General features: G+C 43.0%; 1 protein-coding gene across 1 annotated transcript; it reads right to left on the bottom strand.

The window, feature by feature from the left end:
* Positions 1-27: 27 nt before the first annotated feature.
* On the bottom strand, positions 28-25997 carry LOC146978286 (phosphatidylinositol 4-kinase beta-like). Its single transcript, XM_085790965.1, has 14 exons — positions 25779-25997; positions 16162-16666; positions 14341-14924; positions 12794-13228; positions 6584-6811; positions 5202-5459; positions 5000-5106; positions 3997-4101; positions 3776-3899; positions 3549-3662; positions 2437-2588; positions 2210-2342; positions 1987-2107; positions 28-1139 (listed from the first exon to the last, which is right to left on the bottom strand). The coding sequence occupies exons 2-14, from the start codon at positions 16649-16651 to the stop codon at positions 958-960; spliced, it is 3033 nt and encodes a 1010-aa protein (XP_085647091.1). The 5' UTR covers positions 16652-16666; positions 25779-25997; the 3' UTR covers positions 28-957.
* Between the last annotated feature and the right edge of the window lie 1939 nt (positions 25998-27936).

Genomic DNA, 27936 nt, shown 5'->3' with positions numbered 1-27936 from the left:
TTCATCAGGAGGAGAACGTCCTGCTGGTGTTTGTTTGTGGTACAGTAGAGTTGTAGAGACCGCGTTTTGGTTTCAGTCGGACGAGAGCAGGAGAGGAGCGTCTGAAACAAGCTGCTGTCACACACACAGGGCTGACCTGGGGTCTGTGGGTTCGTGCTCGCTACGTCTTCAAGAGGAATGTTTCACTCATTCACCGAAATAAAGTAAACATGGATCTCAAAATGGATCTCACAATGAAAGAGATGCATCTGGTCTGATGGGACCAGAACTCAGAGGTACAAGGAGCTTAAAGACAAAGAGGTTTCCTTTTTTTTTTAAATGTGATGGAAAGATATTTGTTCATGAATCTGCAAGAGCAAAGACGCTGAAACGATCCTGTTTGTACAAGATTTTAGTGTCTAATGATAACAAGCTGAAATGTTTTCATCTGAACATCAGATCTGCAGGTTTTGTACTCGACTCGTTCGTCCTTTCAGCAGCAGTTGAACGTCTAGAACGGATCCAAACACTGACGACGGCTTCATTCATGTTCGTGTTTCCTCTCCTGCCATCTGAACGCTGGTTGATGCTGGTTCAGAGTTAAAATCCAGTAAAAGTGTGTGTGTGTGTTAGTGTTTGAATGATTTTTTTTTTTGTGTCTCAGGCAGCAAAACAATAAACCAGGATCCTGGACTGTGCAGTTCTCTCCTGATCCAGTTGTTTAATGTCTGTCCAAGTCGCTGCGGTTTCCCAGCTGCACATGAACATCACTGAAATCTTGTATTTGGGGAAAAAAAAAAATCCTAAATACAAGGGATTTTTCTGGAGTTCCTCAAAAACAAACAACAAAAAAAAATCAATGAGTAACTCCAGAGACAGAAACAGAAGAAGAAAATCACATCCAGTGAATCTGCTCGGCTCCTCGGCTCTGAAAGGTACGAGGTCGACTCTGGGGGAGTTCAGTCGGCGGTTTTTCGGTCACATGATGCCGTTGGTGACGTACTGGAAGGAGTCGTAGAGTTTGGTGGTGATGGAGCGCATGGAGCCGTCCACCAGCTGCTCCACCAGCAGCTGCAGCTGCTCCTCCGTCAGGGACATGTGGAACCGCTCCTTCAGGCCGCGGATGGTGCTGGAGCCGTGGAAGCAGGGGAGGTGGGAACCTGGAGAGAGAAAGAGAGAGAGAGAGAAAGAGAGAGAAGTGAGACTCACCTCAACCTCCACCTGAGAGATTTGGTTATTTATTAGGATCCCCATTACCCATTATTATATAGCCATCATTTTATGAGCAATGGCTGTTCTTCCTGTGGTCCAGCACATACAATTACAAATATAGTAGCAAACGACCCCGACTGAGTTGACCAGTGATAAGAAATATTTCTTAATACACAAGATTTCTATTTCTTTCCTAGCTCAGACCACTACTACTACTTATTGATGTATGGTTATATGCATTGTTGATACGTAAATTCTGAAAATAAAATAAAATCTGATCATTAAAAACATATATACTGTATTTATAGTAAAAACACGCAAAGTAAAAACAACATTAAAAAACAAACCAAAACCACACTAACTATTTCTTTCATTATCTGGATAATTGTAAACAGTTTAAAGATTTGCAAGTACAACACAATAGTTAATACAGTGTTATTCAACCTTGGGGTCGGGACCCCACATGGGGTCGCCTAGAATTCAAATGGGGTCGCCTCAAATGTCTAGTATTTGAAAAAAAAAATTACTGATAAAAATATGTTTTTTAAGTAATTATTATTCTTTTTAAAATTATAATTAAAAACACCACACGCAATCTTAAAATTATTCTATACTTTCACTTTCTCGAATATAAATCGAGTTCAAATAAAATGCAGCATATAAATCGCGGGGTCGCCAGGAATTTGTGATATCAAAATGGGGTCACAAGCCAGAAAAGGTTGGGAACCACTGAGATCAGGATGAGAGAGAGAGAGTGTGTGTGTGTGTGTGTGTGTGTGTGTGTGTGTGTGTCACCTTGTTGCATGATCTCCACTATCTGCAGCACCTTCTCCATGTGTTTCCTGGCAGCGATCAAACCCTGAAGCATCAGCATCTTGTAGTAGATGAACATGTCTCCGTCCAGGCCGCCCATCACCTGAAACAACAACAACAACATCAACATCAACCTCCATCAGCTGCTTCCTGCGGCTGGTCAAACCTCCTCACCAGGAGACAGCTGGAACAGGAGTTTACTCACATCGACGAACTCTGACGTGAGTTTGAAGGCGGACGTCTCGAAGCCCAGGTTGCGAGGAGAGCTGGAGAGGATGAAGCCGAAGTCGATGTGGATGATGTGGCCTTCAGAGTCCAGGAGGATGTTCCCGTTGTGTCTGGAAAAACACAAAGAGTGCAGCTACGTTAGCCGAGCTTAGCGCCGAGACAGGAAGCAGGGCTGCTGAGAGCGGAGCATCCAGCGTGTCTCACCTGTCTTTGACCTGCAGCAGGTAACAGATGAGGCTGTAGCCGGCGCAGCTCTGGACGAAGTTCCTCTGAGCGGTGAGGAAGGCCTCGGTGGTGTAGCTGCCGTGTTCCTGCAGGAAGTAGTCGAGCAGAGACAGCTGGCTCTGTTTACGCACCTGAGGAGATGAGAGACACACACACACACAGGACACATGTTAAGAGGTTTTATTGATTATTAAAATGAAATTTCTTCATTGTAAAATGGAGGAGAAGTAAAAACTGTGGTTTCTGCCGTAGCAATCCGCTAAACATCAAGCTGGACGATTTTAGAGATCTTGTTTAATTTCAACTCGTACTGTAAGAGCCATAGTTTGTGGATGAAAATTAAGTTTAGATTGTTTAGGTTTTAATTTCATAACTTCATAGTTTTGTATTTTTAGTCTATATATGGATGTAATTGATTTTTCTTTCAGTAAACCTTTATTTTTTGAAATGTAAACATCTCTTTATTCATTCTTGTTAGAGCACCAACCTTTCACGCCTCTAATGTGGCTTTGACAACACGAAGGAAAGCCACAACTCGTACTGTGTGCTTAATGTGCCCACGCTTTTATCTTTTTTAATTTCTCAGAGAAATCTTTTTTTTAATCTCTTTATTCTTATCATTGTTATTTATTCTGCTCTCAGCATTCTTTTATTATTGCACTTTATTGACAATTGCCTTGTGTATTACGGGTTTTTATTTATATATATATGAGTTTTATTTGTACATTCCTATGTCCCATCATGCTACCTGTGTGTGATTAACTGTATGTGTATGGTCATGGTGGACTGTAGAAACCAGATCAATAAAGTCTTCTGTATCTGTATCTTTATCTTAATGATAAAAACATAAATACCCACAACCGCTGTGGCTCTAAACAATTGTCAATAAAGATTTGTTTAAAAGGCATTTGTTTGTTTGTCAGACAGACGATCGGTCGTTGGTCCCCTCCAAACGCCGAGTGACAGACGGCGTCCGATGAGGCTGATATTCGACCTGACTTTAAAAAAATGAGTTGCGTGGCTCAACAAGACCGGCTGAAGTCGTTCAGTGTTACAAGCAGCTTAAGATTTCCCACAATCCCCCTGGGTACCTGGTGCAGGGAGACGGCGTTGAGGACGGGCTCGATCATCCCGCTGTCCGATGACATCACCAGGATCTTGTACGGTTTGATCCACAGGGGAACTCGCTCCTGCTGCCAGATCGACTGGACACACACACACACACAGACACACACATACACGGACACACACACACGGGTCAGTGACAGGTTTCACTCGCACCTCCTCGCCACATGTGGACAGATGTGGACGTCCTCACCTGCAGCTGTCGGAGCACCTGATAGGCCAGCAGCTCCTGTCGCAGGTCGTCGCCGCACTTCACGATGACCGACAGTAACCTCCAGTTCAGCATGTGACCGTACGGAGAACCTTCTCTGATCCGCCTGGTGGGACGGAAACAGACGGACAAGGGAAACTGTTTAGTGTTGCCACGGCAACTGAGGAACACTTCTGTGACACCTGTCTGTCTGTGACGCTCACCTGACTTTCTCCTCCCAGGGTTCTTTGAGGGCGACGGCCGACGGATCCTCGGGGTCTCTCCTGAACGTGGTCGGGGTGTGAGCGAGGTTCTCCGACAGCCGACGCCTGAACAACCACACACACACACGATGGAGACAGAGGTCAGCTGCTAGAGCCGGACAGAGTGTGTGTGATGCAGTGTTAAAGGGATAGTTCATCATTTTGGCAAATAGGCCCATTGCCATAATCCCTATAGTCATAGCAGTAGGTTTGTTACCTTTATTGTCGGTGCAAGCTGTTTTTAGAACGGCGGAGCAGAGCCACGAGCTGCTCAGAGCTACGCTACGGAGGCTAATTGGATTTCTTGATTTCCCTCATCAAATACACAATCCAACAACTCCAAAACGCTCTGGTGGACAAGTTGTGACAATAATAACGGAACGTTATGAGACAGAGTTGTTTTAGAGGTAAATTCATGCAAAACCACTGATGCGCGTTGCCTTCAGGGACAGTTTTTCGGCAAGCAGTCTCTGCATTTACCTCTAAAACAACTTAGTCTTGTATCGTTCTGTTATTATCTCATAGCGTGGTGAATGTGCAGGTCACAACTTGTCCACAAAAGCGTTTTGGAGTTGTTGGACTGTGTATTTGATGAAGGAAACCAATAAATCCCATTAGCCTCCGTAGCGTAGCTCTGAGCAGCTCACGGCTCTGCTCCGCCGTTCTAAAAATAGCTAATTGAAGGTAACAAACCTACTGTTATGACTATAGGGATTATAGCAATGGGCCAATTTGCCAAAATGTTGAACTATCCCTTTAACATTACTGTCAATCTGCTTCCTGTAAAAAGACTATTGACTAAAACAAGACTTTTCGTCGACTAAAATGTGACTAAACAAAAAAGAATACAAGTTGACTAAATATGACTAAAACTTTGTAATGAGGGCATTTGACACAAGACTAAAACTAAATTGAAGAATAGCCGACAAAATTAAAACTGGATGTGTGTGTGATGTGTATGTACCTGATGTCTCCCGCGGCGATGAACACCGGCTCTTTACTCTCCAGACTCGTGATGCTGTCGACTGAAAACTGACTGATGTTATCGCTGCTGCTGGTCTGAGCCTCCGCCTGCCACACACACACACACACACACACACAGGCGTTAGTTCACCTGTGACGGCGACAGCTCTGACCTGTCCGACCCGTCCGACGCGATGTCTCACCTCCACCTGCAGCTGTCCGATGTCGTCCGTGGCCCACGCCTCGTCGTCGTTGTCGTAGTTGGGGACGGTGGAGAAACTTCCCGCTCTGTGCTCCGACGTCATCCCGTTGGTGTTCGCCGTTGCGACGCTGCCGACGCCGCAGTCCAGGCTCTCTGCCGAACGCGCCGAGCGGATCCTGGTCTCCGGGATGCGCACGGGAACGGGAGACGTCTCGAAGCTCTGGCACTCCAGAACCTCCACATAGATGATGTAGGGAGCCTGAGGAGGAGGAGGAGGAGGAGGAGGAGGAGGAAGAGGAGAGTTTCAGAATAAGAGCCTGGAGACAGGAACGATCAGTACGTTTATATGGACTTGAGTATCCCGTTAAGTTTAGACTAGGAGGTCATAGTTTAAGTAAATATAATGACACAGCTTCACTTTGGCCTACCCTCTTTATATATTTTCCGCTGTTATTCCCATAATATATATATTATATCCCCAGTAGTAATTTTATTTGTACATTAATTTCATCCACCATAACCTCAAGCTCCTACCTTGAAAAGTTTCTGCATCTCTTTTTGTCCGTCTCCATGGTTAGTGAGTGACTGAAGGTTAAAACGCAAACTATATGTATATGTTGTTTGTTTGCGCCTGCAATACAATGCAGTGACATATTTAATAAGTTCTTAAGTAGGAAAAATAAGAAATTTGTAAGAAATTACTGTTCATAAGAAAATATTGAGGAATTGCACTTAAAAACTTTCTTATTAACTTCTTAATTTTAGATCTTAAGACATTTCTTAAGATCTTTCATAAGAACATATTGGTGAATCCAGCCACAGGTTTCTCTGTGTGCATTAGGGGTGTACAGCTAGTGCACTATTTGTATTCGGATTCGGGCTTTTAATAAAAACTTCAGATTCGGAATCGTATTCAGGAAGAAACTGGAAGTGGGTGCACTGACTTCAGTCGAGCTAGTGCTACGCTACGCCGAGCTAGCCGGCTAACTTCTGCTTTAGCTCTCGGCTAACTAGAACGGGAATAAAATAATTTAATCGTGCGGCTCTTCTAGACTTTCCAAACGTAATCGGACTGAAAGGATCAAGGTAGTGAAACGAGTCGTTTCACGGGGGTTGTGACACTCAAAAAAAATTATCCACTGTTTTATAGCCGCTTCTTTTCCCATTATTGTCTATGAGAAAAATGCTAAGTTGTTGAACGGTGACCCTGGAAGTATTGGTGAGTACTTCCTGTCTACTGTAATGCAATGCATGCTGGGAGTTGCTGTTTCGGGTACAACCCTAGTGTGCATGTAAACGCAGTATCCCTAATATGATCATAAAGAAGATATTGCTTGTAACCACGGTACTTAAGTCCTGCAGCTCAGGTCTGTGTGGCGTTACCTTGTCTTTGGAGTTGAGGACGACGGCCTGTGTGTGTGGGATCCTGCAGACGTGGTGCTGGTGCTCGGCCGTGGGCAGCCACACCCGCGCCGGCAGCTTGTGGTTGAGCAGCGACAGTTCTGAGATCAGCCGCTGGGTCTTCTGCTCCTTGGTGGGCAGCGTGGCCAGTCGCTTCCCGATGCCCAGCAGAGACTTGACGAACTCCCTCTGAGGACGGAGACGCTCCGGCTGCGGAGAAAAAAACAACACCTCACTTTAAAGGAGACATATTACGACCCTTTCCCACAAATTAAAATAGTTCCCAGGGGTCTTAAAGACAAAATACCCCAAGGATCAAACATCACAGCTCTCTTTATCTGCTCAAAACAGCCCTGTTCAGAACGGCTGGTTTCAGTGCCTGTCCCTTTAAATGCAAATGAACCACTGCTTGCCCCGCCCCTTCTACTGGTACCAGGTGGGGTGGGATTATGCAAATTCAAAACCTAGTTACATCACTGGAAGACAACTGAGGGAACAGCTCGTAAAACTACGTGGATTTCAACCTAGGGAGCCTGAACATTACAGATTTTTTTTGTCAATTCTCACAATTTGGGGGCCGAAAGGCAAGTTAAACACCCAAATACATGTTAAAGAGCCTTAAAAAAAGTGATATTTCCATAATACTTCCCCTTTAAACTCAGGTCTCAGTTCCCATCATGCATTGTGAAGAGACAAAGGCAACACACAACACATCTTACGGCAAGTATTGTCTTTTTTAAAGTATATTTTTGGACTTTATTTGATAAAATAAGGAAACAGGGAGGCATAGAAAGAGGTAATGGCCATAAGATTTGGGATTCGAACCGGGGGCTGGCTGCAGCGAGGCCTGTCGCCTCAGCCTTCAGATTATCTTTCAGTTTTTTAATCCAATTTATCCGGGATTTAAACTACAATGTTGGTTAACACTGACAAACAGCTGATTTTACAGACTCATTCATTAATTTATAATCTAATCTGCCAATGATCAGCTGCTTTAGGTTCATCAGTACAGAAACACAGCACTAGAGAGGAGCTGTAGTTCACCCGTCTGTCCACCAGGGGGCAGAGCGGCTCCACCTCCGACTCTCAGCTCCAGTCACCTTTACTGCTCAAACCACCACCACCACCTCCCTGCTGTCTCCATGGTGACCGGCCGTGGCAGAGAGAGGTGCTGGTGAGCAAGGCAGCAGAGAGTCTGACTCAACATGAGCACAAGTTACTGTTGATAAATGACTGATTGATAGATTATTTATTGACGACCGTGTGGAGCATTGTTTGACCCCGTGGCTTCATAAACAGCAAAATAAAAGAAAAAAGAAGCTGTAGTCATGTGATCGGAGCTGGTTTGAGGACAGAAACAGTCCAGATTGATTGATTCCTGATCGTTTTCAGTCACATGACCAGTCGACCAGACACGTGTAGTCGTCTTTTCTCCACTTCTGAAGTCTCTTCTGAAGTATTTGCTCAAACTCTGACGTCTGGGTCATATAAACTATTTCTGTCACATGACTGAGCTGCTGCTACACAGACGTTTCAGCATCATGTGGTTTAAATCCCCCTTCCCCTGTGTGTGCACCTCCCCTCCCCACCATCAGGGAGGAGAAAGAGGAGGAGGAGGAGGAGGAGGAGGAGGAGGAGGAGGAGGAGGAGGAGGAGGAGGGGGGAGCCGGGGTCGTCCAGCTCTGCCGGCCAACAACACATGGAAACATTTCAGAGACGGGAGGGAAGGTTAAGATGTTTACATGACCCAGATTCAACACGACCAAAATCCTCTGTGACACAGAAACCTCCGACAGACGGAAGAGTTCAGCTCCAGTTGAGTCTGAGGGCCCCGCCCGCCCCACGCCACGCCGCCGCCACCACCCCAAATACAGAGCTTAATGAAGATAAAGGACAGTTTTGCCATTTAAAAAAAAAAGAAAAGTAAAAAAAAGTGAAGTTGACTGCTCTGCCCTACGAAGGCAAAGTGCGGTGTCTGTAAAAATGCCAAACTGAGAAAAACAGCTTTTTGTGTTTTTCATTGTCAGGTTTAAGCATCAAATTATGAATAACTATCAAGTCTATAATTAATTAGATAAAGGTGGACTGAATTAAAGTATTTTGTAGTTTGTCTTTCTGACCAATTTTGACCGTTTTATGGCAGATGCTGCACTTTTGCCTTGGTATTAGCTGCAGATACTAAATTATAGAATGTAGGGAGTACAGTACTCTTTGCAGATACTGCACTTTGCCTTGGTTTCACAGTGCTTTTTTGGATGGACAGCAAAATAAAAAGCCCAATAACTCTGGAAATTTTTAGCAGTACCAATATCAAATTCTACCAGATTGAAGAGAATATGCCACACTTTTGATTGGTCAAAATTTTTTTTTTTTTTTTTTTTAAATGCAGATACTGCACTTTGCCTTTGTAGGGCAGTGCAGCTGAAAAGAGATCAGACACTTTATACCCTGAATTTCTCCCTGCTCCTTTTTCCAATCAGGAAATTAGAAAGTGTTGCGCTTCAGTTGGATTATGGGGAAAGTCATGGAATTACCTTGGCTAGAACTAATTAAAATAAATAAATAAATTGTCAGCTTGAGCTTTTTGTTGATTGGAGAACTGATGAGCTGCAGCAGGAACGGTTCAAAACCAGTTCAACCTAAACAAGGAAGTCCAAGAACAAAGAAACGTGTCCAGACTCGACATCTCGCCACATTTAACCTGAAATCTCACTTTAGTTCTTTCCTTTTGAAAAGTTTTGACTCAAAACTTCTGAGTTTATCATTTCATTACTTTAATTTGCCACAATTAGATAAAGATTATTTTCATGTCACATCATTTTTACTGCCATTATTACTAATGTGCAGCTAAACATATAAAACCCCCTTAAATATAAATAAAGCTTCCATCCATCCATCTTTTCTCTATTGGTTGTTTGTTTGATCTTTAAAAAGTTTCATTTTTTTGTTGTAAATGTAAAAACGTTCACCGTCAACTCAGCAGGTTCTCACTGATCAATCAATAATCGATCAGTTGTTCCTGGTCCAAACTGAGCAGAGAAACACTTGGTGGTCCGGTCCGGTCCCGTTCTCTGTCATTTAGATTTTAATTTGAATATATTTGTAATCCCCTCCGTCTGCCGGTGCTGTTGTGTAATCTCTGTGCTGTCTTTGGCTGTAAACCAACTCTCCCACCCTCCTCCCCTCCTCTGTCCATCCTCCTCCTCCATCCTCCATCCCCACCCCTTTCGTCACCACGGCAACCCCCCACCTCCACTAGAACGAGGAAGAGTCGTATATCAGTTCCTGTTTGGTCTCTTCCTCCGTTTTCTCTGAACTCCTCTGTTGTTTTTAATAAAGTCCCCTCTGACCTGCTGCCTCGTCGTTTTTTTTTATCGTAAAAAGTATATAAAAATATAAAATGTGCAGTTTGTCCTGAGGTTGAACATCGTAATAACTTTGTGTTAGTTTAGTTTAGTTTATTGGTGTAAATATAGCCTACAGAGACAATGCACATTAATAAACATTTCTGTAAACATGCCGGTTTAGCCAAGTTGGCTCATTTTCAACCGTAGTCTCTGGGGCAGGTGACTTGAGCACTACAATAATTAAAAGTCATTAAAAAAGAAACAAGAAAACAAAAACAATACAGTGGATGATCAACACTTGTATGTACCTCTGTTGTAACAGAGGGGCGACAGAGGGGTCAACATGAAGGTGACAGATCTAACAGAGGGCCGACGAAGTGCCGACAAAGTGCCGACAGAGGGGCCGTAGGGGCTTCCACTGCTTATTGAACACAAACGGTGTTTAGTCTGACGTGTTTGTCTGGACTCTGCTGATCTGTCTGACAGGTTTATTCCCAAACACTGAAATATTTACTTCCTCATCTGCATGAATTCTTTGGCCCGAGCCGACTGAACTGGTTGTTGTGAAGTGTGTGTGAAGTTAACGCTCAACAGTTATTCGGAGCGATGAAAACAATAACAGTAGAGTTTATTTAGTCAGGGACAGCGCTGAGGGACCGTTACTCCGGTTTGTGCTGCTTTTCTACGTTGTTGTTTTTACTGCAAAGCAACAAAACATCCACCTGTTAATATAATAAATATCTGAAGTGAGTCATTTAAGTTTTATAAAAAGCAGGAAACAGAATAAATCACTGACATAATTAACAACCGGCTCAGTTACAAACATTTCTGCCTGTCTTTAATGTAAATCAATGTGTTCCTTAAAACAAAAGCTCCTACAGTAACCTGTTGTATCATTTCCTGTTTCAACACACCCATGTTAACACACCATCACAGCACCGACAGATATTTCCTCCTGTTTCAAAGACTCAGAAACGTCCTGACAGTGGCGAAGCAGGACTTTAACTTCCCCTCATTTTTAGTTTTCTGTTTGTATTTCTATGTGCGGCTGAATGAAAAACCCCTTATCTCAAACCTTTTCCCCATGCAGCTTCATATTCACAAGTTATCGTAGTAGCTTTATTCTGCTGGAAACGATAAACCCCGCAGCGTTTTCTTTTCTTCTATCAGGAGGTCAGAAGTTGAGCAGCGTTAAATAAAGGTCAGCTCCAGCTTTTTCTCCTCGTCTCCTCCCAGTCTGTTCTAGTTTTTTCCACTGAAGCTTCTCTCTCTCTCTCTCTCTCTCTCTCCCTCTCTGCTCTTAAAAATAAAAACAAGTGGAAAATATGATCAAACATCAGCCGAGTCCAAAACGAGCAGGAAGAGGAGAAAAGCAGAGAGCTTTACACTCCTCTCCGCTTCATCTCTCCATCGCTCTAATTGTCTGTTTTCCTTTTGCAGGATGATGAAAGGAGAGAACAGAAGTCGGCCAATGGAAAGCCTCGGTCCGCACGTGACCGAGCTGCCGGGCCAAGAATGCGGCAACGATTCAACAACAGCACGGACGTGAAAACACACTCTGCACCTCTTCTCTCTCTCTCCCTTCTTTACAAAACACATATTTTCCACTCATCCTCCAGAGTCACAGACCGGACATCGGTTCGGTCTCACGTTACAGCTGCTGGAAGAGGAAAAAATGCACAAATCCGACTGACACACGGATCACAGTCAGTGCTGCCAGGGTTTACTGACAAACAGCCAATCAGAGCCTCCAACCTGCTCAGTCATCATAAAACCAAACCAAGTTTTTTTTTTTCACATTATGGAGGATGAAGCAGCTGAATCAGCTGATCGGCCTTTTTAAAAAGACAGATCACGGATCACTGTGATACAGTTAAAAAGGTATTATTTCAGTAGTTTCTATTCACCGTGTGCAGAATAAAACTCAAAAATCTTTCCTGACCTGCCCACATTACAGAGAAAACTGTCTGACGAGGAAACACTGAGACCAAAACCAGCTCACAGCAACAGAACCAACCACACATGGAGACTGTTTCCACCAGCTGTTGCAGATGTTTTTAGTGTTTGACTGTCACGATGGAGCAGAAACCTCAAAAGTACAGACTGAACCACGGCAGACCTAAACGTAGAGTCCACGACTGTTCATGTAGCAAAACAACATATTTGATCAGCAGCTTCTGATTGTGCGTGAAGAAATTTTGAGACTTTAAAGAGGAACTAAGCAGGATTTCTCCCGTGGATATTATACCTTAATTAAAAAGCTCTGGACTAATTGTGATAGTTGTGATAGTTAACTACATGACTTGTTACAAGTGAGAGTGGAGGTTCTCTGTCTTCCACCTGGCATCTCACGGCTGAAAACCAACCTTGCAACATCAGTGTAGTGACTCGGTCGCCGCCCCGGTGTCCCAGCTCTCGTCTCTGCGGCACCGTGATACAAACGCGCTCCGTAACCAGCAATCTTTTGTGTAAGACTACACGAATACACACGTTGTAACGTCATATACATATGTTATATTACGTTATCCACCGCTCCATGTTTTGATTTCTCACCGACTTCATTGTAAATAAATGCACATGGCCAAGAGGAGGGTTAGCAAAACAAGCGGAAAACGACCGGACTTGCATAGTTCCTCTTTAACACAGATAGTTAAGGATAGCTCTTCACAAAACCACGGCTAATTTTTGTTTTCCTTCAGGTTTTTAACACTTGGACCCATCCAAATGTCCAACTGAAGCTGAGGATCTTGAATATTCACAGTGGGTTTTGTACCGTGAAGTAAGGCGTTGTTGAACTCAATCTTAGAAACCAAACAAATAATCGAACAGTGAATCTGGTCCTCACCTCCTCGTGAACCGCCTCCACCTTTGGGTTGCTGCCGGTCCGTCGGAGGCTCGTACCGGGCCCGCTGCTCACCAAGGTGGCGTCCGACTTGGATCTCTGGTGTGTCCTTCTGGACGGGGACGCGAAGACCTCCTCCTCTTTGGGCAGAGGGCCGTCTGGGGCGGTGGAGGCCTCCATGTTGCTGCTGTTGTGCCTGCGGTGGCCGCGCCGGTGGGAAGGCGACGACACCGGGCTTTCGGAGACAGAAGCCGACATCGGTCTGGGAGCGTCGGACGAAGGGGCAGAAGAAGGTTTGAGTTCGTCAGACAGGATGAGTTTTCGCAGTTTGGTCCCTCTGGAGTGACGCTGGGTGGAGATGTGCATGTCGGAGGAGTAGGCGCCCAACAACCAGGCGGTCAGCAGGGAAAAGGTGATACCGCCTCTGCAGCGATAGATCTGAGAGAGAGAGGAAGGAAGACGGTTGAACATCATCATCACACATCCAGCAGGGGAGGAGTGTCAGAACTTGATGCTTTTGGTAACATCTACTTAAATAATGATGTTCAACACAGACAAATCATGTTGTTATCAATCTGCAGCTGCAAGATCCTGTAGCTTCACTTCTCTTTAGCAAAGATGAGTTCAAACCAGGAGCTCAGATGTATGTGCTGATTACCTCAAAGTAGGTTGGTTGGGTTCAGGAGTTCCTCCCAAACAATCAACACAACCATCACTAAAGGTCAGCATGGACAAGGTCTTGATACCCCTTACTCCAATACTTGAGAATTGGTAGTCTTTAAAGGGATAGTTGAACATTTTGGCAAATTGGTCCATTGCCATAATCCCTATAGTCATAGCAGTAGGTTCATTACCTTTAATTGTCGGTGCAAGCTATTTTTAGAACGGCGGAGCAGAGTCGCAAGCTGCTCAGAGCTACGCTACGGAAGTGATTTCTTGGTTTCCCTCATCAAACTCATGAAATTCACAATCCAAAAACTCCAAAACGCTCTCGTAGACAAGTTGTGACCTGCACATTCACCACGCTATGAGATAATAACAGAACGTTATGAGACGGAGTTGTTTGAGGCAAATTTATGCAAAACAGCTGAACAACTAAAACAACTCTGTCTCGTTCCGTTCCGTTCTTATCTCATAGCGTGGTGAATGTGCAGGTCACAACTTCACCACGACAGCGTTTTGGAGTTGTTGGATTGTGTATTTGATGAGGGAACCCAAGAAATCCGTTCTAAAAATAGGTTGCACAGACAATTAAAGGTAACAAACCTACTGCTATGACTATAGGGATTATGGCAATGGGCCAATTTGCCAAAATGTTGAACTATCCCTTTAAGACTTGAGTGGACAGTGGCAAGTTCAACTGTATCTAGTTGGTGCCGATTCCCTTCTTGCACAAACTCCAACACCTGACCAGAACATCTGGAGCTACCTGTGAGCCTGGTTTCACCTTCTTTCAGGTGTTGAAAGATGTGATTGACAATGACATGTGGCTTATTCTAATCCTCTGCATGAGATGTAAATGTAAAACTCTCAGGTGCCTGAGGACTCACCAGGTAAGGTCTGATGGCGTCTCCCACCTCCGTGTCCATGTGCACGTACATGTTGAGCAGCTGTGGCAGGTAGAAGTCCACCTCGCTATCGGGGAAGCTGAAGAGTCTGTTCCCGATGTAGGCCTGCACACCCGGCTCCTTTGACTTGTACAGGTAGGAGATTGCCATGGAAACGTCAAACAGCTTGGATTCAAAGAGCCGCAACAGCCAGGACTGTTTCGACGATGACGACGCTGCCGCTGACGGCAGAGATGAAGACTCCGGCTGGGCTGACGGAGGCGCGGTTTGCTGAGAGGTACAAGCTTGTTTTTGTGCCTCTTTCTCAGAACTACCCTCCTCCTCTTCCTCCTCCTCCTCATCTTCCTCTTTGATGGAGCTGGTGTCTGGGCTGATGTGCCACTGAGGGCTGGTACGCTCTGCTAAGTGTGTGTTGTGTTGTTGCTGTTGTTGTTGTTGTTGCGGTTGGTCATCGTCCTGTTGGTGTTTGTTGTCAAGATGCTGCTGCTCAGGCACCTCTCTGTTCTGCAGCTTGACCTTCAGCAGAACTTCCTGACAAGCCTTCAGAGCCACTTCAGGGTCGATCACTGGAGGCAGAGGAGGAGAAGAGTCAGACTGATAACCACTAGACAGTCTGCAAAGACCAACAACAACTCAACACACCTAAAGCTGTTGGATAGTGATGATTTGCCTCTCAACATGGATGGGTTTTTGACCATTAGACCCTTGGATCTTGGGTAAAGCTCTTTGGATCATGTCTCCAAAGACAAACTGGACCCAAGTAAGAGGCCAATCTAAAGAAATGTATCTTCTCATTGCACCCCTGATCCTACCTGTTTCCCCATCAAATCTCTACCTCTGGGATTAAGCGACCCTATGTAGATTAGAGATACCAGGACTGGGTATAGAACCTATTCATGACCTGGATGATGAATGGAGATCGGCAACATGAGCCAGTGGAGGCCATGGTGGCAAGGGTGGGAATACAGATTGATTCGGCATCGGCCTTGATAGGTCCTGACTGCCAAATTATTCTAGAGGCCTTTATTGTCCAGAAGGACCTAAGATCATTGCGGGAAAAGGACTATCTAGATAGAGCTAAAACCTGGTACACACATGAAGATAATCTGTCGGATTTTCTCCCTTCCGACCAAGGACAGAAAACGCCCAATTATCTGATGGCTCTAAAGATTATCCTACGTGATTATCCTGTGGTGTGAGGTGTTAAGAGTCAATTTCTCCCAAAGATACGCTCGGAAAATGGTTGAGGCCGACAATCGTAAACGTTAAACCTGTTCAATATTTACGATCGTCTGCCCCGACCGTTAAGTCCTTGTGTGTGTGGGGAAGCCGACAATCCTCGGATTGTGACGTGGAATTGAATGTAGCCAATAAAGAAGCGAGCTGACTGACTGAAACCAGTATGGCTGCCATCTCCATGGCTACCATCAACAAAGTGAAACTCAAAGTACGTCAGATAATGTTTGATCGTAAGAGATTTCTGGCTTGGAGGGACGAGACTCTAGTGGGTCGTAAAACAGATTTCTATGTGTGTGGTGTGCTGCATTGGGAATATTGGAGCACATCACCCAAAATACGATCAAAACTGTTCAATCAAAGATTTTTTATCTTCATGTGTGGCCTCTCACTGATGAAAAAATCTGTTTCAATTCAATACCAGGCTTAACCCTAACTATCTCTGGGACCAAATGTGTGGCCTTGCACTGGGTGGATTTTCTGAAAGGACCTAAATGAATGTGGACAGAGTATAGGAACAAGAACCCATTTGTTTCCTCCACCTGCAGCGACTCTATCCGTGGTTACCTTGGTCGACTCCTAGGTCCATCTCCATGGCGTCTTCTGAGATGACATCTAGCGGCGGACTCGGCCCTCGCAGGTCACCGCCACTCGACACGCCGCTGCTGCCGATGCCCTCGCTGGCGCTGCTGCTGCTGCCGAGGCTGCCGGAGCTGCCGATGCTCCCGCTGGGGCTGGAGCTGCGGGGGCTGGCGCTCGGGGAGGACGGCTGCTCGCTGTTGGAGGGCGGGGGCATCTGCAGCTGAGGCCGGGGGTGATGGTGGTGGTGATGATGATGGTGGTGGTGATGGTGATGATGGTTGGGGCAATCTGAGGAGCTCTCAGAGCAGGAGGAGGAGGAGGAAGAAGAGGAGGAAGAGGAGGCACTGGAGGGGGAAGAAGGGCAGGAGAAAGTGGTGGGAGAGGAGGAAGGTGGTGGAGGGGGCGGGGCAGAGTGGGAGGGGCTAAGGTGGAGCGGCCGCAGAGCCGGGGACAGGGAGACCTCGGCGTCGGCCATTTTGGAAGAGCAGGCCTAAAGACAGGAGATGGAGAGAGAAAATTAATTTTAAGTCCAACAATTCGTCGAATTGAATGAGGAGCTGACGAGCAAACTCGTTTCTGCAGCTTTTATCCATGATGTCATTCTACTAAACAAATTAAATTAAATTATCAACATGTCAATGTAGTGTTTGGGTTCTGCTACAAGACGTTTCAGCAGCAAAGTCGCTAAATGTACGCCATAACTGAGCATTTTAGATTTGAAAATGCAGTTTCAAAGCCAGAGTCTGAAAAAGTTGGTTGGAGTCAGTTTTTCAGCACCCGGTGACACTCACGCAAGTCATAACTCATTTGCATACTCATGAATATCCATAGAACCGGGATTTTTCAATGAGGGAGAAATAGTAGACGTGTTTTTAGCCTCTTGGAAAGTTTTTTTTTAAACAACTTTCTTGTGGGAAAGCTATTTTTAATCAAAAAATAGTCATAGCAGAGCATTTTTACAAATTTTAAAATGCCTCTTTAGGGGGACTTTAAACAAAACACAACTCCACCCACACCAGTACATCTTTCCCAGAATGAGGGAATAAATTAGCTCCATAAAATGCTTCTTTGTAAAAGAAAAATAGATATTTATATGACTGTACACCTTCAGTCAATGTTCATAATCTCAAGTGAACTAACAGATAAATCAAAGATGTTGCCTTCAGCTCCATCTTCATCATAATGACCACGCACACCGCCGCCATCACTGCTGACGCTGCACCACCCTGCCTGTCGACCTCATTCGCTCTTCAAAAAACCCCTGGGATTGTTAAAAATCCTTAAGGCAGCAGCTCGGAGAGAGAGAGAGAGAGAACGACGACCTCATCAAAACACTCACCCACCCACCACAGGATGTTTTCAGACGTCACCTTTTGATTTATAGACGAGAACAGTTAATCACAGGAATAATCCTCAGATTAAACCGACAGCGGAGACGTGACGACCAGCTGCTCCGTCAGGAAACAGCTCGTCCTCCACACACATGTACAGTCCGTGTGTTTAGCTGCACTGAACCATGTTGTGTTTACATGTTCATGTGAATCCCGCCCACACCCCACAGTGTAGCGTTTGTGTGCACATGTATTTGTGTGTTTATGTGTGTGTGTGTGTTATGTAACGCCCTCCTGCCAGTGATCACAGCTGAATACTGGACGTCTCCGATCACAAAACCTGCAACGCTTCCTGTTGAACCTCTCAGGACATTCATGTTCATGTTCATGCTCTTTTACGCTGTGATATTTATATGGATATTAGCGATTAACTATTTGTGCCTATGTTCCCACAGCCCTATGTTCCCTCAGCCCTATGTTCCCTCTGGACTCTCTCTACCTATCTGGACTCTATCTATCTGGCCTGTCTAGCCTCTACCTGGTCTTTTTACTAAACTTAACCAACTCCTTTCTTCATTGCCTAAACCCAACCAATGGTGGGACCAAAGGGCTGAGGGAACATAGGGCCTAATTTTCAGTGACAACAAAAGTTAGAAATGAGGGAACATAGGGCTGAGGGAACATAGGGCTGTGGGAACATAGGCATGACCCCCTTTCGAAGTATATTGTTACTTTTAATGATCTTGATGATACAAATAAATTGTGTGTAACTTTAGCTGGTAAACACTGCATCAATGAATGTGCCAAAGAGAGGTCCAACTGTTTTGTGTTTTGTCTTTATGGTACCATAATGTACGTTTTTATCTTTTTCATGACTTTTTAGTTGGTGTCTCACAACTCTTTTTTTTGAGTGGTCTGCCAACATTTTTAATTTTGTCAAGGGGGAGGGGGGAAATTTGTAATGATGAATACTGTATTTTTATATTGTCTCTGTATTTGTAATGTGTCTATCTATCTATCTATCTATCTATCTATCTATCTATCTATCTATCTATCTATCTATCTATCTATCTATCTATCTATCTATCTATCTATCTATCTATCTATCTATCTATCTATAGTGTATCTATCCATTTTAAGTCTAATATATTCTTTTTTTTTTTTTAGAAATCAATTTGTATCACAGTTTGTGGTTGTGTTGCAGGAGCTGCACGTTGTGGAGGAGTGAGGAGGGAAGCCTCAGAGGAAACTACCCTGATTGTGTGCTATTTGTGTGTTGTCAGTCATCAACATCATCACCATCATCATCATCTTGAGCGTGTGTCGTGTACGGAGGAGGAAGAGGATGTTTCTATTTTGGTTTTGTGTCCGATTCAGACTCTGTGATCCAACTTCCTGACAATGAACTCCCGTCTCCAGGACGATTCCTTTTGAAAAAGAAAGATGATGTTACCGTGACGATGCCTCCATAACGACTGGATCTTCTGCTGCTGCTGCACAGGAACGACAGCAGCTGCCTCCGGTCTTTGTGCTAAGCTAAAGGCTACGTCAGGAAGCCGTCCAATCACAGCAGGTTATCTATAAACTAATCGATTAACCGTTGTAGTTCCGAACATAAACGATGCCAACTAGCGATCCGGCGGCATTATTCCCATGACCCGCCAGCCAGCGTCCGGGAAACCGAAACTAGGAAATGCTGGGTGAGCCGAACACTAAATAATAATATCAAAATAACTATAGACAAAACAATATATTTATCGAAAATGGGCCCATTAACAAGTGTGGATAATGTAGATTAATCTACGTACATTAATATGAGATTCTTTTATAACCAAAAGCAAACTCCTCGTTGTCCCTTTAAACCTTTATAAATCAGTTAAAGTTACAGTAAGTCTTCGATTAATCGGCTGATGGTTTCAGCTGCACCGTCCTGGTCCGGGGTCGAAATGACACCGACGTGAGAAGTTGGGGGCCAACAACGTGTCTTTAACAAAATCCCCCGATGACATCATCACGAGGACACGCTGATCACACACAGCTGAGAATGATGTCATCATAGCAGAGCATATGCGTGTGTATGTGTGTGTGTAAGTGAGATAGTTTCCAGATGTGAGGTTTCTGGAGCATCCAAGCGTGGGTGGAAGTCAGCTGCACACACACACACACACACACACACACACAGATACAGGTCTTTCTGTAGTAGTGAGGACGCCCAGTAACATGTAGGCTATGTGTTCCCTGTCACTCTCACCTAAACCTGGTTCTACCTTGTACCTGGATTAACACAGTAACAGATTAAATCGATCAGTCCATTGAAAAATAAGTTAGTATCAATTTATAGGAAGCAAAAATGTCAAATATAAATAACTTTTTATCAGGTTTGAAAATGCCATATCCAATACCCTACATCAATTGTATTTTATTTAATGACATTTATGTCAAAGATACAGGAGAGTGATAATACTGACATAGCAGCCGATAAAATCTGTTGTTCAATATCTCATGACTGATGAAAAATTTGCCGTGTTGTGTGCAGTAGAATTTTGATGCATCGTAGAATCGAATCGAATCGTTACCTGGTGAATCATAATCGATTTGAATCGTGAGGGCAGTGCCAATGCACACCCCTAATTTATAACAATGATAAATAACATGTCATTTGTGCAGAGACACCATTTTTAAAAAGCTATTTTTCAGCATTATGCGACAGTTTGTGTTATTCTATGGTTTGCTGCTGGAAATGTAAAACTGCAACTAGTGATTATTGTAAGTGATCAATTCATCCAATGATCATTTTCTCCTCTTGTCACTAAAATGTCAGAAAACACTGACGAATGTTTGTTGCACTTTCATCTGTTGACGGTGACATAATCACCCTCCTAACCTGTAACCTACACAGATTCAGTCTGATATTGTGACAAAAATTCTGCGAAACCAGAACCAAAGAATTTGTGATTTTAAATGACTGATCGATCGATTGATTGTTGAAACCTATATATCAATACTCAGGGTGACGTCATCAAACGTGGCGGATATACTGTATGTGTCGTTTTTAGATTCAGCAGTGGAGAGGAATGTGAGTCTGAACGTGTGGAGGTGGAGTTTGGAGCGACGCCACGTCACCGTTTGACCTCTGACCTGCTGAAGGGTCGACCGGTCGTCACTGCAGATCAATAGAAAACAGATTAACGAGTGTTAACCTGTGTGTATGTGTGTGTGTGTGTGTGTTTGTCCTTAACGGGAACCAAGCTGAGTCCTGGGAAGCTGCTGATTTCTGGCTCGGTTTATATTCAGGGAGTGAAACATGTCAATGAGAGTCCTCATAAGTTCTGTAACTTCTGTGTGTGTGTGTGTGTGTGTGTGGTGATGAGTCAGTGTGGGGGAGGATGAAGATGAGGATGATGAGGATATCATGCTGTGTTCGACTGTCATTTGAACCGAAGCCTAGATAGAAAAACACTCACACACACAATCAGTGTTGTGTGACCGACTGTGGGTTTTTAATAATCACAGCGCGGCCTGAGGTCTGCTCTGTTTTTGTTGCCGACACGCTCGGGCTCAGGCTCAGGTTCAGGTTCAGGATCAAGGTCGGGTTTCAGGTTTCTGATCTGATAGGAAGTTTCCAGAAAGACGACACTCTGCTCCCGATCAGATTAGACCTGACGTCCGTCTCTCATCACCAGCGTCCTCACGTGTGAACTTCACCAGCAACAAAAATATATAGAGAGAAATACTGTAAATAAAACAATGAAACCTCCATCTCTAAGGTGGCAATGAATTGTGGGTACTGTAGTGGTAATAGAGGATTTTTTTTCAGTTAATAATCAACGCACGGTGTCTTCATTAACGTTTAATCTGTTCATGGTTTAGTGTTAATTGAACTTTAGTCTATTAAATGTGAGAGAAGAGAAACTTTTCTGCAACAGAGAGAAAAAATTCAAAGTTTTTAAAACATGTAAAGCCGAGGAAAAGCTTCAAATCCTCAAATTTAAGCCGATCGGATCAACTGATTTATCAGTTCATCGATTCATTGACTTTATTAGTTGCAGCTGATGTGAACAGAGTGACAGTGAACGCAGCGCAGGTCTGTGATGTGTGCAGTTCAGGGCAAAGTGTGAAGTTTATCACCATAACAACACACACACACACACAGACCATAACCCCCCTCTCCCCCACACACACACACAGACTAAACTCTATTAACACTGTAATAAGCACCACAACATTATCTCTACCAGCCTCAGTCACTGTTAAACTTTGCCCCGTTATTAAATTTCCTGAGGTCATCTGAGGCTAATTAATTTATACTGTGTAATAATGTCCCTTTAATATCCAGACACAAAAAAACTGAAACTTAATTACAACTTTTTTTGATTGTTCATCAATGATTTGTCACTATTCAAAAGAAAAACTTTATTATTCAACCTTTGAAATCCATTGTCACACCCCTGGGAGTGGGCCGGGTGGTTTGGTCACAAACTCTACTCTATCTACTCTGTGTGGAAGTTGTTTTTATTTATTCATTCCTCTTTTTACTGCTCCCCTTCCTCTGTTGTCTCGCTTAAATGTTCCTGATTTTGTTTGTCTGAGTGTAAAATTATTAAATCCTTTAAAAATCAAAGTTAAAGTAAGTCTTAATAATCTTTTTAGATGTGTTTTGTGCAGAAATCAAAAGTAAAAACGCCTAAATGTTCCCTGAAAACACATCTAACATCATTTTAAAACATAAAAACCATCTCCATTGTGATAGCTGTCATTGTTTTAGCAGAAATCATCTCCATACAGCACATCTACAACATGCATCAGGTCAGGCTGGGCGTGTGTGAGCTGGTGTAAACAAGAAGCTGTTGCTTAATTGTGCAAAGATATCACAAACATGTTAATTCGTGTTCTGATAACAATCAGAGAGCAGGAGGACGGGGCTGCTGTCTGGGCCATGAGGTCTTGGTTTGTACCCGTCTAGAGTACAACACAACGCTGAAGCGTCAAACCAACAACGTTTCTGAAAGTTTCCCTTTTTTAAAGACTAGCGACTCTTTAGAGCTGCAACAATGCTCCAATAAGTGGACATGCATTGGCCGGTGTAAATAGGAAGCTGCTGCTTAGTTGCACAAAATATTACAAACACAGACAGTTGTAGCATTAAAATACAAAGTTTAGGGATGCATGATAGTTATCGGTGGAAGAAAAAGAGCCATCTGCTTCGTATAACCGATGCCGATAACATTTTTATAATAATAACAGTTTATATACGGTATGCAGTATGCAGCACCTGAGCGAAAGGCTATGATGAATTTAACATTATAGCTCTGCCTCTGACTTAATATAATTGACATCACTACTGTAATCACAACAAATACAACAGTTATGACTCAATAATCAACATTTGTTATCATTTCAAATCAACTTAGGGCTGAAAATGAGCAAAATCAAGGTGTTGGCTAATTGGCTCTATAGTGATATACAAAATAATGTCATTATTGGACTTATCTGTGTATTTTGACCGATAATTACCTAGATAATTATCTCTCCCGATACTTATGGTGCATCCCAAACAAAATCCACCTAAACTGCAGCTGCAAGCAAAGACAACGAGGTCAGTACGGCCTGTGACTCACTGTGCATTTCGCTGAGGCGGTAAGAACCAATCAGGGACCATGGTTCCTTCAGTTTCTACCAGTCTGGTCACTACAACACCAAACAGCTCTGGAGTCTCAACCCAACACAGGTCCAACATAGTTTCTGACAGTCTCTGGGCCTTGTCCACACGGAAACGAAGCTTCACCCAAAATGATCTTTTTCTTGTTTGTTTTGAAAAAGTTCCCCATAAACACAGCATCGTTTTAAGAAATATCTGTGTACATGGATCCCACTATTCACTCAACAATAAGCGTTTAATTTAAAACTTTAAAATCCTACCAAACCAACGGTAGATGCTACAGTGTTGAAAGCCACAATGTAGCCTCAATACTGCTGAACGTCACTTAAACTCATTACAAATTATGAAGTCCATCACTCTGTTTTCAAACTCTAAACTTTTAAATGTATCCTCCCACAATTTTTGCTCAATTGTCACCAAACTTGCTACAGAGCATCTCCAGACTGTACAAAACTTGTTCTCGGATTTTGATTAAGCAAAAATTGAGCCTACAGTGCATGAAAACGTTTGACTGTAAACAGTACTGTAAACATATACCATCAAATTCTTGCTAAATACATTTTCAAACTTCCTGAAAAAAATTAGAATATTTTGGAGTCATGGTTAATGAAGTTTGGCAAATATCAGAATTTTAATTCAAAAACTGAATTTTTGAGAACATTTTGAATTCTGCTCTCATGGGAACAACTGCAGCCAATGTGAGTGTGGAATTTTTAAACATCAGATTTTCTCTTATGAAGCAAAACACTTATCATTAAAAACAAATCACCAACATTTTCATGCTGTCAAGATGCAATTTATGTATTATCAGATTTTTGTTTAGATGACTGAATTTCTGAAATTTTGACCATTTCATCACAACAGCTGCCCGGGCACTGACTCACCTGAGTGGATAAATGAAGCTACACAGCAGGTCTCACTACCAGCCAATTAGCTCAGCGGGTTAGGAGCTGGTTCTTGGTGTCAGAGGTTGTGGGTTCGAGACCCAGCAAGGGTGATGATGATGATGATGATGATGATGACAGATCAAAATGTCACATGTCCTCAAGCTGTTTTGCTGTCTAAATGCAATTTATGTATTAACAGATTTTTGTTTAGATAACATAATTTCTGACTTTTTGACCATTTTTGAAATCTGCCTTTACAACAGCTGCCCGGGCACTGGCTCACCTGAGTGGATAAATGAAGCTACACAGCAGGTCTCACTACAAGCCAATTAGCTTAGCCAGTTAGGAGCTGGTTCTTGGTGTCAGAGGCTGTGGGTTCGAGTCCCAGCAAGGGTGATGATGATGATGATGACAGATCAAAATGTCAGTTGTCCTCAACACGAAACACAAGACAATTGTCAATGGTGGCACCACAGCAAGCTTCTAAGTTTAAAAATCCAATAGCTTGGACTGGACGATTTTTCTTTTACTGTGGTTTCAAATCTGCTTTTTTGGTTCAGTTGTGGTTCAACAACTGGTCCAAATTGGACATTATAAGGACAACTGTTTAGTCTTTTATTTTTGTGGAATTGCCTAAATTTGGCTATAATTTGGTCTTAGTCTTTCAGGTTTTAGGAGAAAGCCTCTGTGAGACCTCTGAAGATAAACCTTTAAGTTTGTAGGATTTTTCCCTTTTAGTTGCATCCCATAATGTTCCCATCAGTCCTCACCACATTACATTCACTCTTATCTACCTGTGGGTCGCACTCGAACTTTCTTCCTTCTTCTATTCGACTTTCTTCCTGCAACTTTAGCATCTCTAAGAAAACTAAAACTAAGCTGATGCTATCTGCAATTCAGTTAAGTTTAAGTTAGTTTTGCATTGTTCATTGCAGTTTTTATTTAGTTCTTGTTTTTGGGAAAACATTGTCATTTTTATTTTAATTTCAGTTCACTACATTATTTTTTCACTTTTAGTCTTAGTTTTAGTTAACTATAATAACCCTGAACCGGATTGATTGGCTCTGCAAGTATCATTCATCTCTCAGCCAGGAAGCTAGAAAGAAGTCCAGCTGTGCTCGATTCAACTCAATCCAGGATGACAACTATAAGTAATCAGAACTAAAACAAAAAAAAGAGGGAGAGAAAAAACATAACAGAAACAGAAATTACCATGAAAAGATATAATAAACCAGTGGTGGTGTCTGCAGCCTACAGAGGAGGGGTCGGGGGGCCTTCTGCCTCTCTGTGCCCAGGGGAATCATTTTCCCTTGATGCGCCCATGACAAACCACAAGCAAAATGAAGCTAAAACGACTTAAAAAGGGGGAAAAAACTACAGGTAAACTGACGGTGAAGGAGTCTAAATTAAACGTTGTAAAAGAGGAAAGGAGGATGTTTAAAGGGATGTTATGGAGGAGTCAGGGGGGGAGCAGAGCAGAGCAGGGCAGAGCCGCTCCCTCCTGATGAAAACAAACCGGGGGAAGGAGGAGCGGAGCGGGGCTGCAGCAGGCCCACATCCCGGCGATTCACCTCCGGATCACGGCAGCAACAGACAGCGGTGAACGACAACTCTATAACTCTAAACCTCGCCGGGGCCACGACCAAACTAAAACGGCGAGAAAAGGAAAGGAGAAGTGAAAAAGAAAAGGGGGAAAACCAGCCGGAGGAGGAGAAGGGCACCTACCCGGTCACTGACGCGTCCTCTCTCCGGTGTAAATGCTCCGAGGCTCGAGGTTTTTTAATCCGGTTTTTGTCCCGGGAGTTCCCGTCGTGTTGGATCCAGGTGTTTTAGTCCGGGTTTTTAGTCCGGGTTTCCTGGTCCTGGTTTTCAGGATCTAAGGTGGTCCATCTGGTCCTCGGTTTGTGGCCTTTTTACTCTGCTCGGATCGGCTCGACTCTGTCTGCTTTAAAGCAGCTGTGACGCACATCCGTCAAGTCGACGGCACTCTGAGCCAACACACACTTCCGGTTACCCTTCCACAATAAAAGCATAGAGGAATTTAAGGTTGTTGTTTTTTTTTTGGCATAACTTTCTCCAACTACACTAATGTTTACCATTTGTTCATCAATCAGCATGCATACACTGAAAGCAAGCCACAGAAATTGTTTTTTTTATTTATCTTTATCTTAAAGAGGAACTATGCAGTATATTTATCTTAACTTAAGTCATTTGTATGTGTCTGATAGAGTGCCAACCTGTGAGGCACTCTTAAGACAGTTAAGTTTAGTTTTATGTGTCGCCTCCACAAATCAGAGAATCACATAATTGAGGCTCTAGTAAGCCCATTGAAAAGCTGCTACTGATTCACTTCTAGGCTAAGGTGGCATTGGTGCAATAGCCTGTATATTTTATGAAATGCACACTCCTCTTGTAGCCTATTTTTTGTACTTTCTTTTTATTTTTGTACTATTTATATTGTTTGACTTGTTATATGGACCTGTGTCTGAAATAAAGCTTATATATGCTGCATTTTTTTTACCTTAATTAAACAGTTTCAGAGTAATTGTGGTGGTTAAATAAATTACTTGTAACTTGTTACAGGGAGAGTGGAGGCTCTCTGCCTTCCAACCAACCATGTAAGATCAGACCACCCGACCCGGTGTCCAAGCTCTTGTCTCTGCTCACAGCAACACAAATGCGCCCGTAATCTCTTGTTTATGACAGATAAGACTACACAAATATACACATCATCATATATGATGTTACAATGTGTAGTATATTCATCCATGGAGCGGTGGACCGAGGAGGGTTAGCAACACAGAGGAAAAGAGACTGGACTTGCATAGTTCCTCTGACAAAATTAGAAATTGATGTATTGATAAACTGAATTAAAGCAGGAAAAGCTTACTGCCTGGGGCTTCTCAGGTGATTGATTTTATAATGATATTCTATTGCATTTTGGTTGATCGATCGCTCAGAATAAAGATGTCGGGATGCCTCCCTTGATAATTTCATACAAAAAAGGTAATCTTTAGATTCATCATTAACGAATAACAATAATAGGTTCCAGTCCACGTGAAGTCACTTCCGCGTTGGCTTCACTTTTCAGACTGGAGGCCTACGTCCACTTTTTATACAGTCGAGGGCTCCAGTTTGGTGTGTAAATAAAGACTCATTCAAACAGCCACACAGTGATGGGTTCAAATATGAGTTGAGTTTTTAAAAAAAGTCTCTTTGTACAGTAAATAACACATAGCACAAACAGTGTATTTACCATAAATGTTTGTTGGTAGGTAATCAGGGGAAAAAATGTGTTTACCTTGATACTAAAACAAAAATGCTTTATTTAAAAGCTTTTATTTTGAAAACATGATTGTACCAGTTCCGGAGCTGCTGGTTTTGGTTCTGTTTCCGTTTGGAACAAAAATATTCAGCTCCCACGTTTCCTGAAATAAACTATTTTCAATGACGACTGTCGCTGGATCGTCAGGACTCTGTCGTCAGGTTTTGTTTTATATTTTCAACTCCACGGACTGATTTTTAAACATTATCATTATTATAATTATTGGTCTCAGACTACCTGTCTAAAATTTATATTTAACATTTATTTTGAATGTAAAAACAAAACAAACAAAAGATAGATTGAACAATTTTCTTGACAAATGAAAAAAAAAATCAATCAAATTATCTTTATCTCCATTATTTTAGTGTGTATTCTTACATATTTTTTGTGTATTACACCTTACTTAAATATTTATATTATAATAACCCTATATAAATTTGAAAATAGCGTCAAACTGTATTACTGTACAATTCCTCTTTTATCTTAATGTATATCATGCATAGAGCTTCTAAATATCTCTTCTGGGGCTCTGTCATATTTATTTCTTTTTCTTTCCAT

This window comes from Trachurus japonicus, chromosome 11 (genome assembly GCF_045865225.1).
Source record: "Trachurus japonicus isolate A0001 chromosome 11, Traja_1.0".
Classification (NCBI taxonomy): Eukaryota; Metazoa; Chordata; class Actinopteri; order Carangiformes; family Carangidae; genus Trachurus; species Trachurus japonicus.
Note: the sequence above shows the minus strand (reverse complement) of the source record. Positions and strands in the feature narration are given on the sequence as shown.

What these genes read in the sequence shown, in the direction of transcription:
- LOC146978286 (XM_085790965.1), bottom strand. Translation starts at nt 16,651, where the DNA reads ATGGCCGACGCCGAGGTCTCCCTGTCCCCGGCTCTGCGGCCGCTCCAC. An exon ending in TCGGACAGCTGCAGGTGGAG is followed by an intron (nt 5,107 to 5,201) that starts GTGAGACATCGC and finishes TGTGTGTGGCAG; the next exon opens with GCGGAGGCTCAGACCAGCAG. An exon ending in CTGCTGCAGGTCAAAGACAG is followed by an intron (nt 2,343 to 2,436) that starts GTGAGACACGCT and finishes GTGTTTTTCCAG; the next exon opens with ACACAACGGGAACATCCTCC.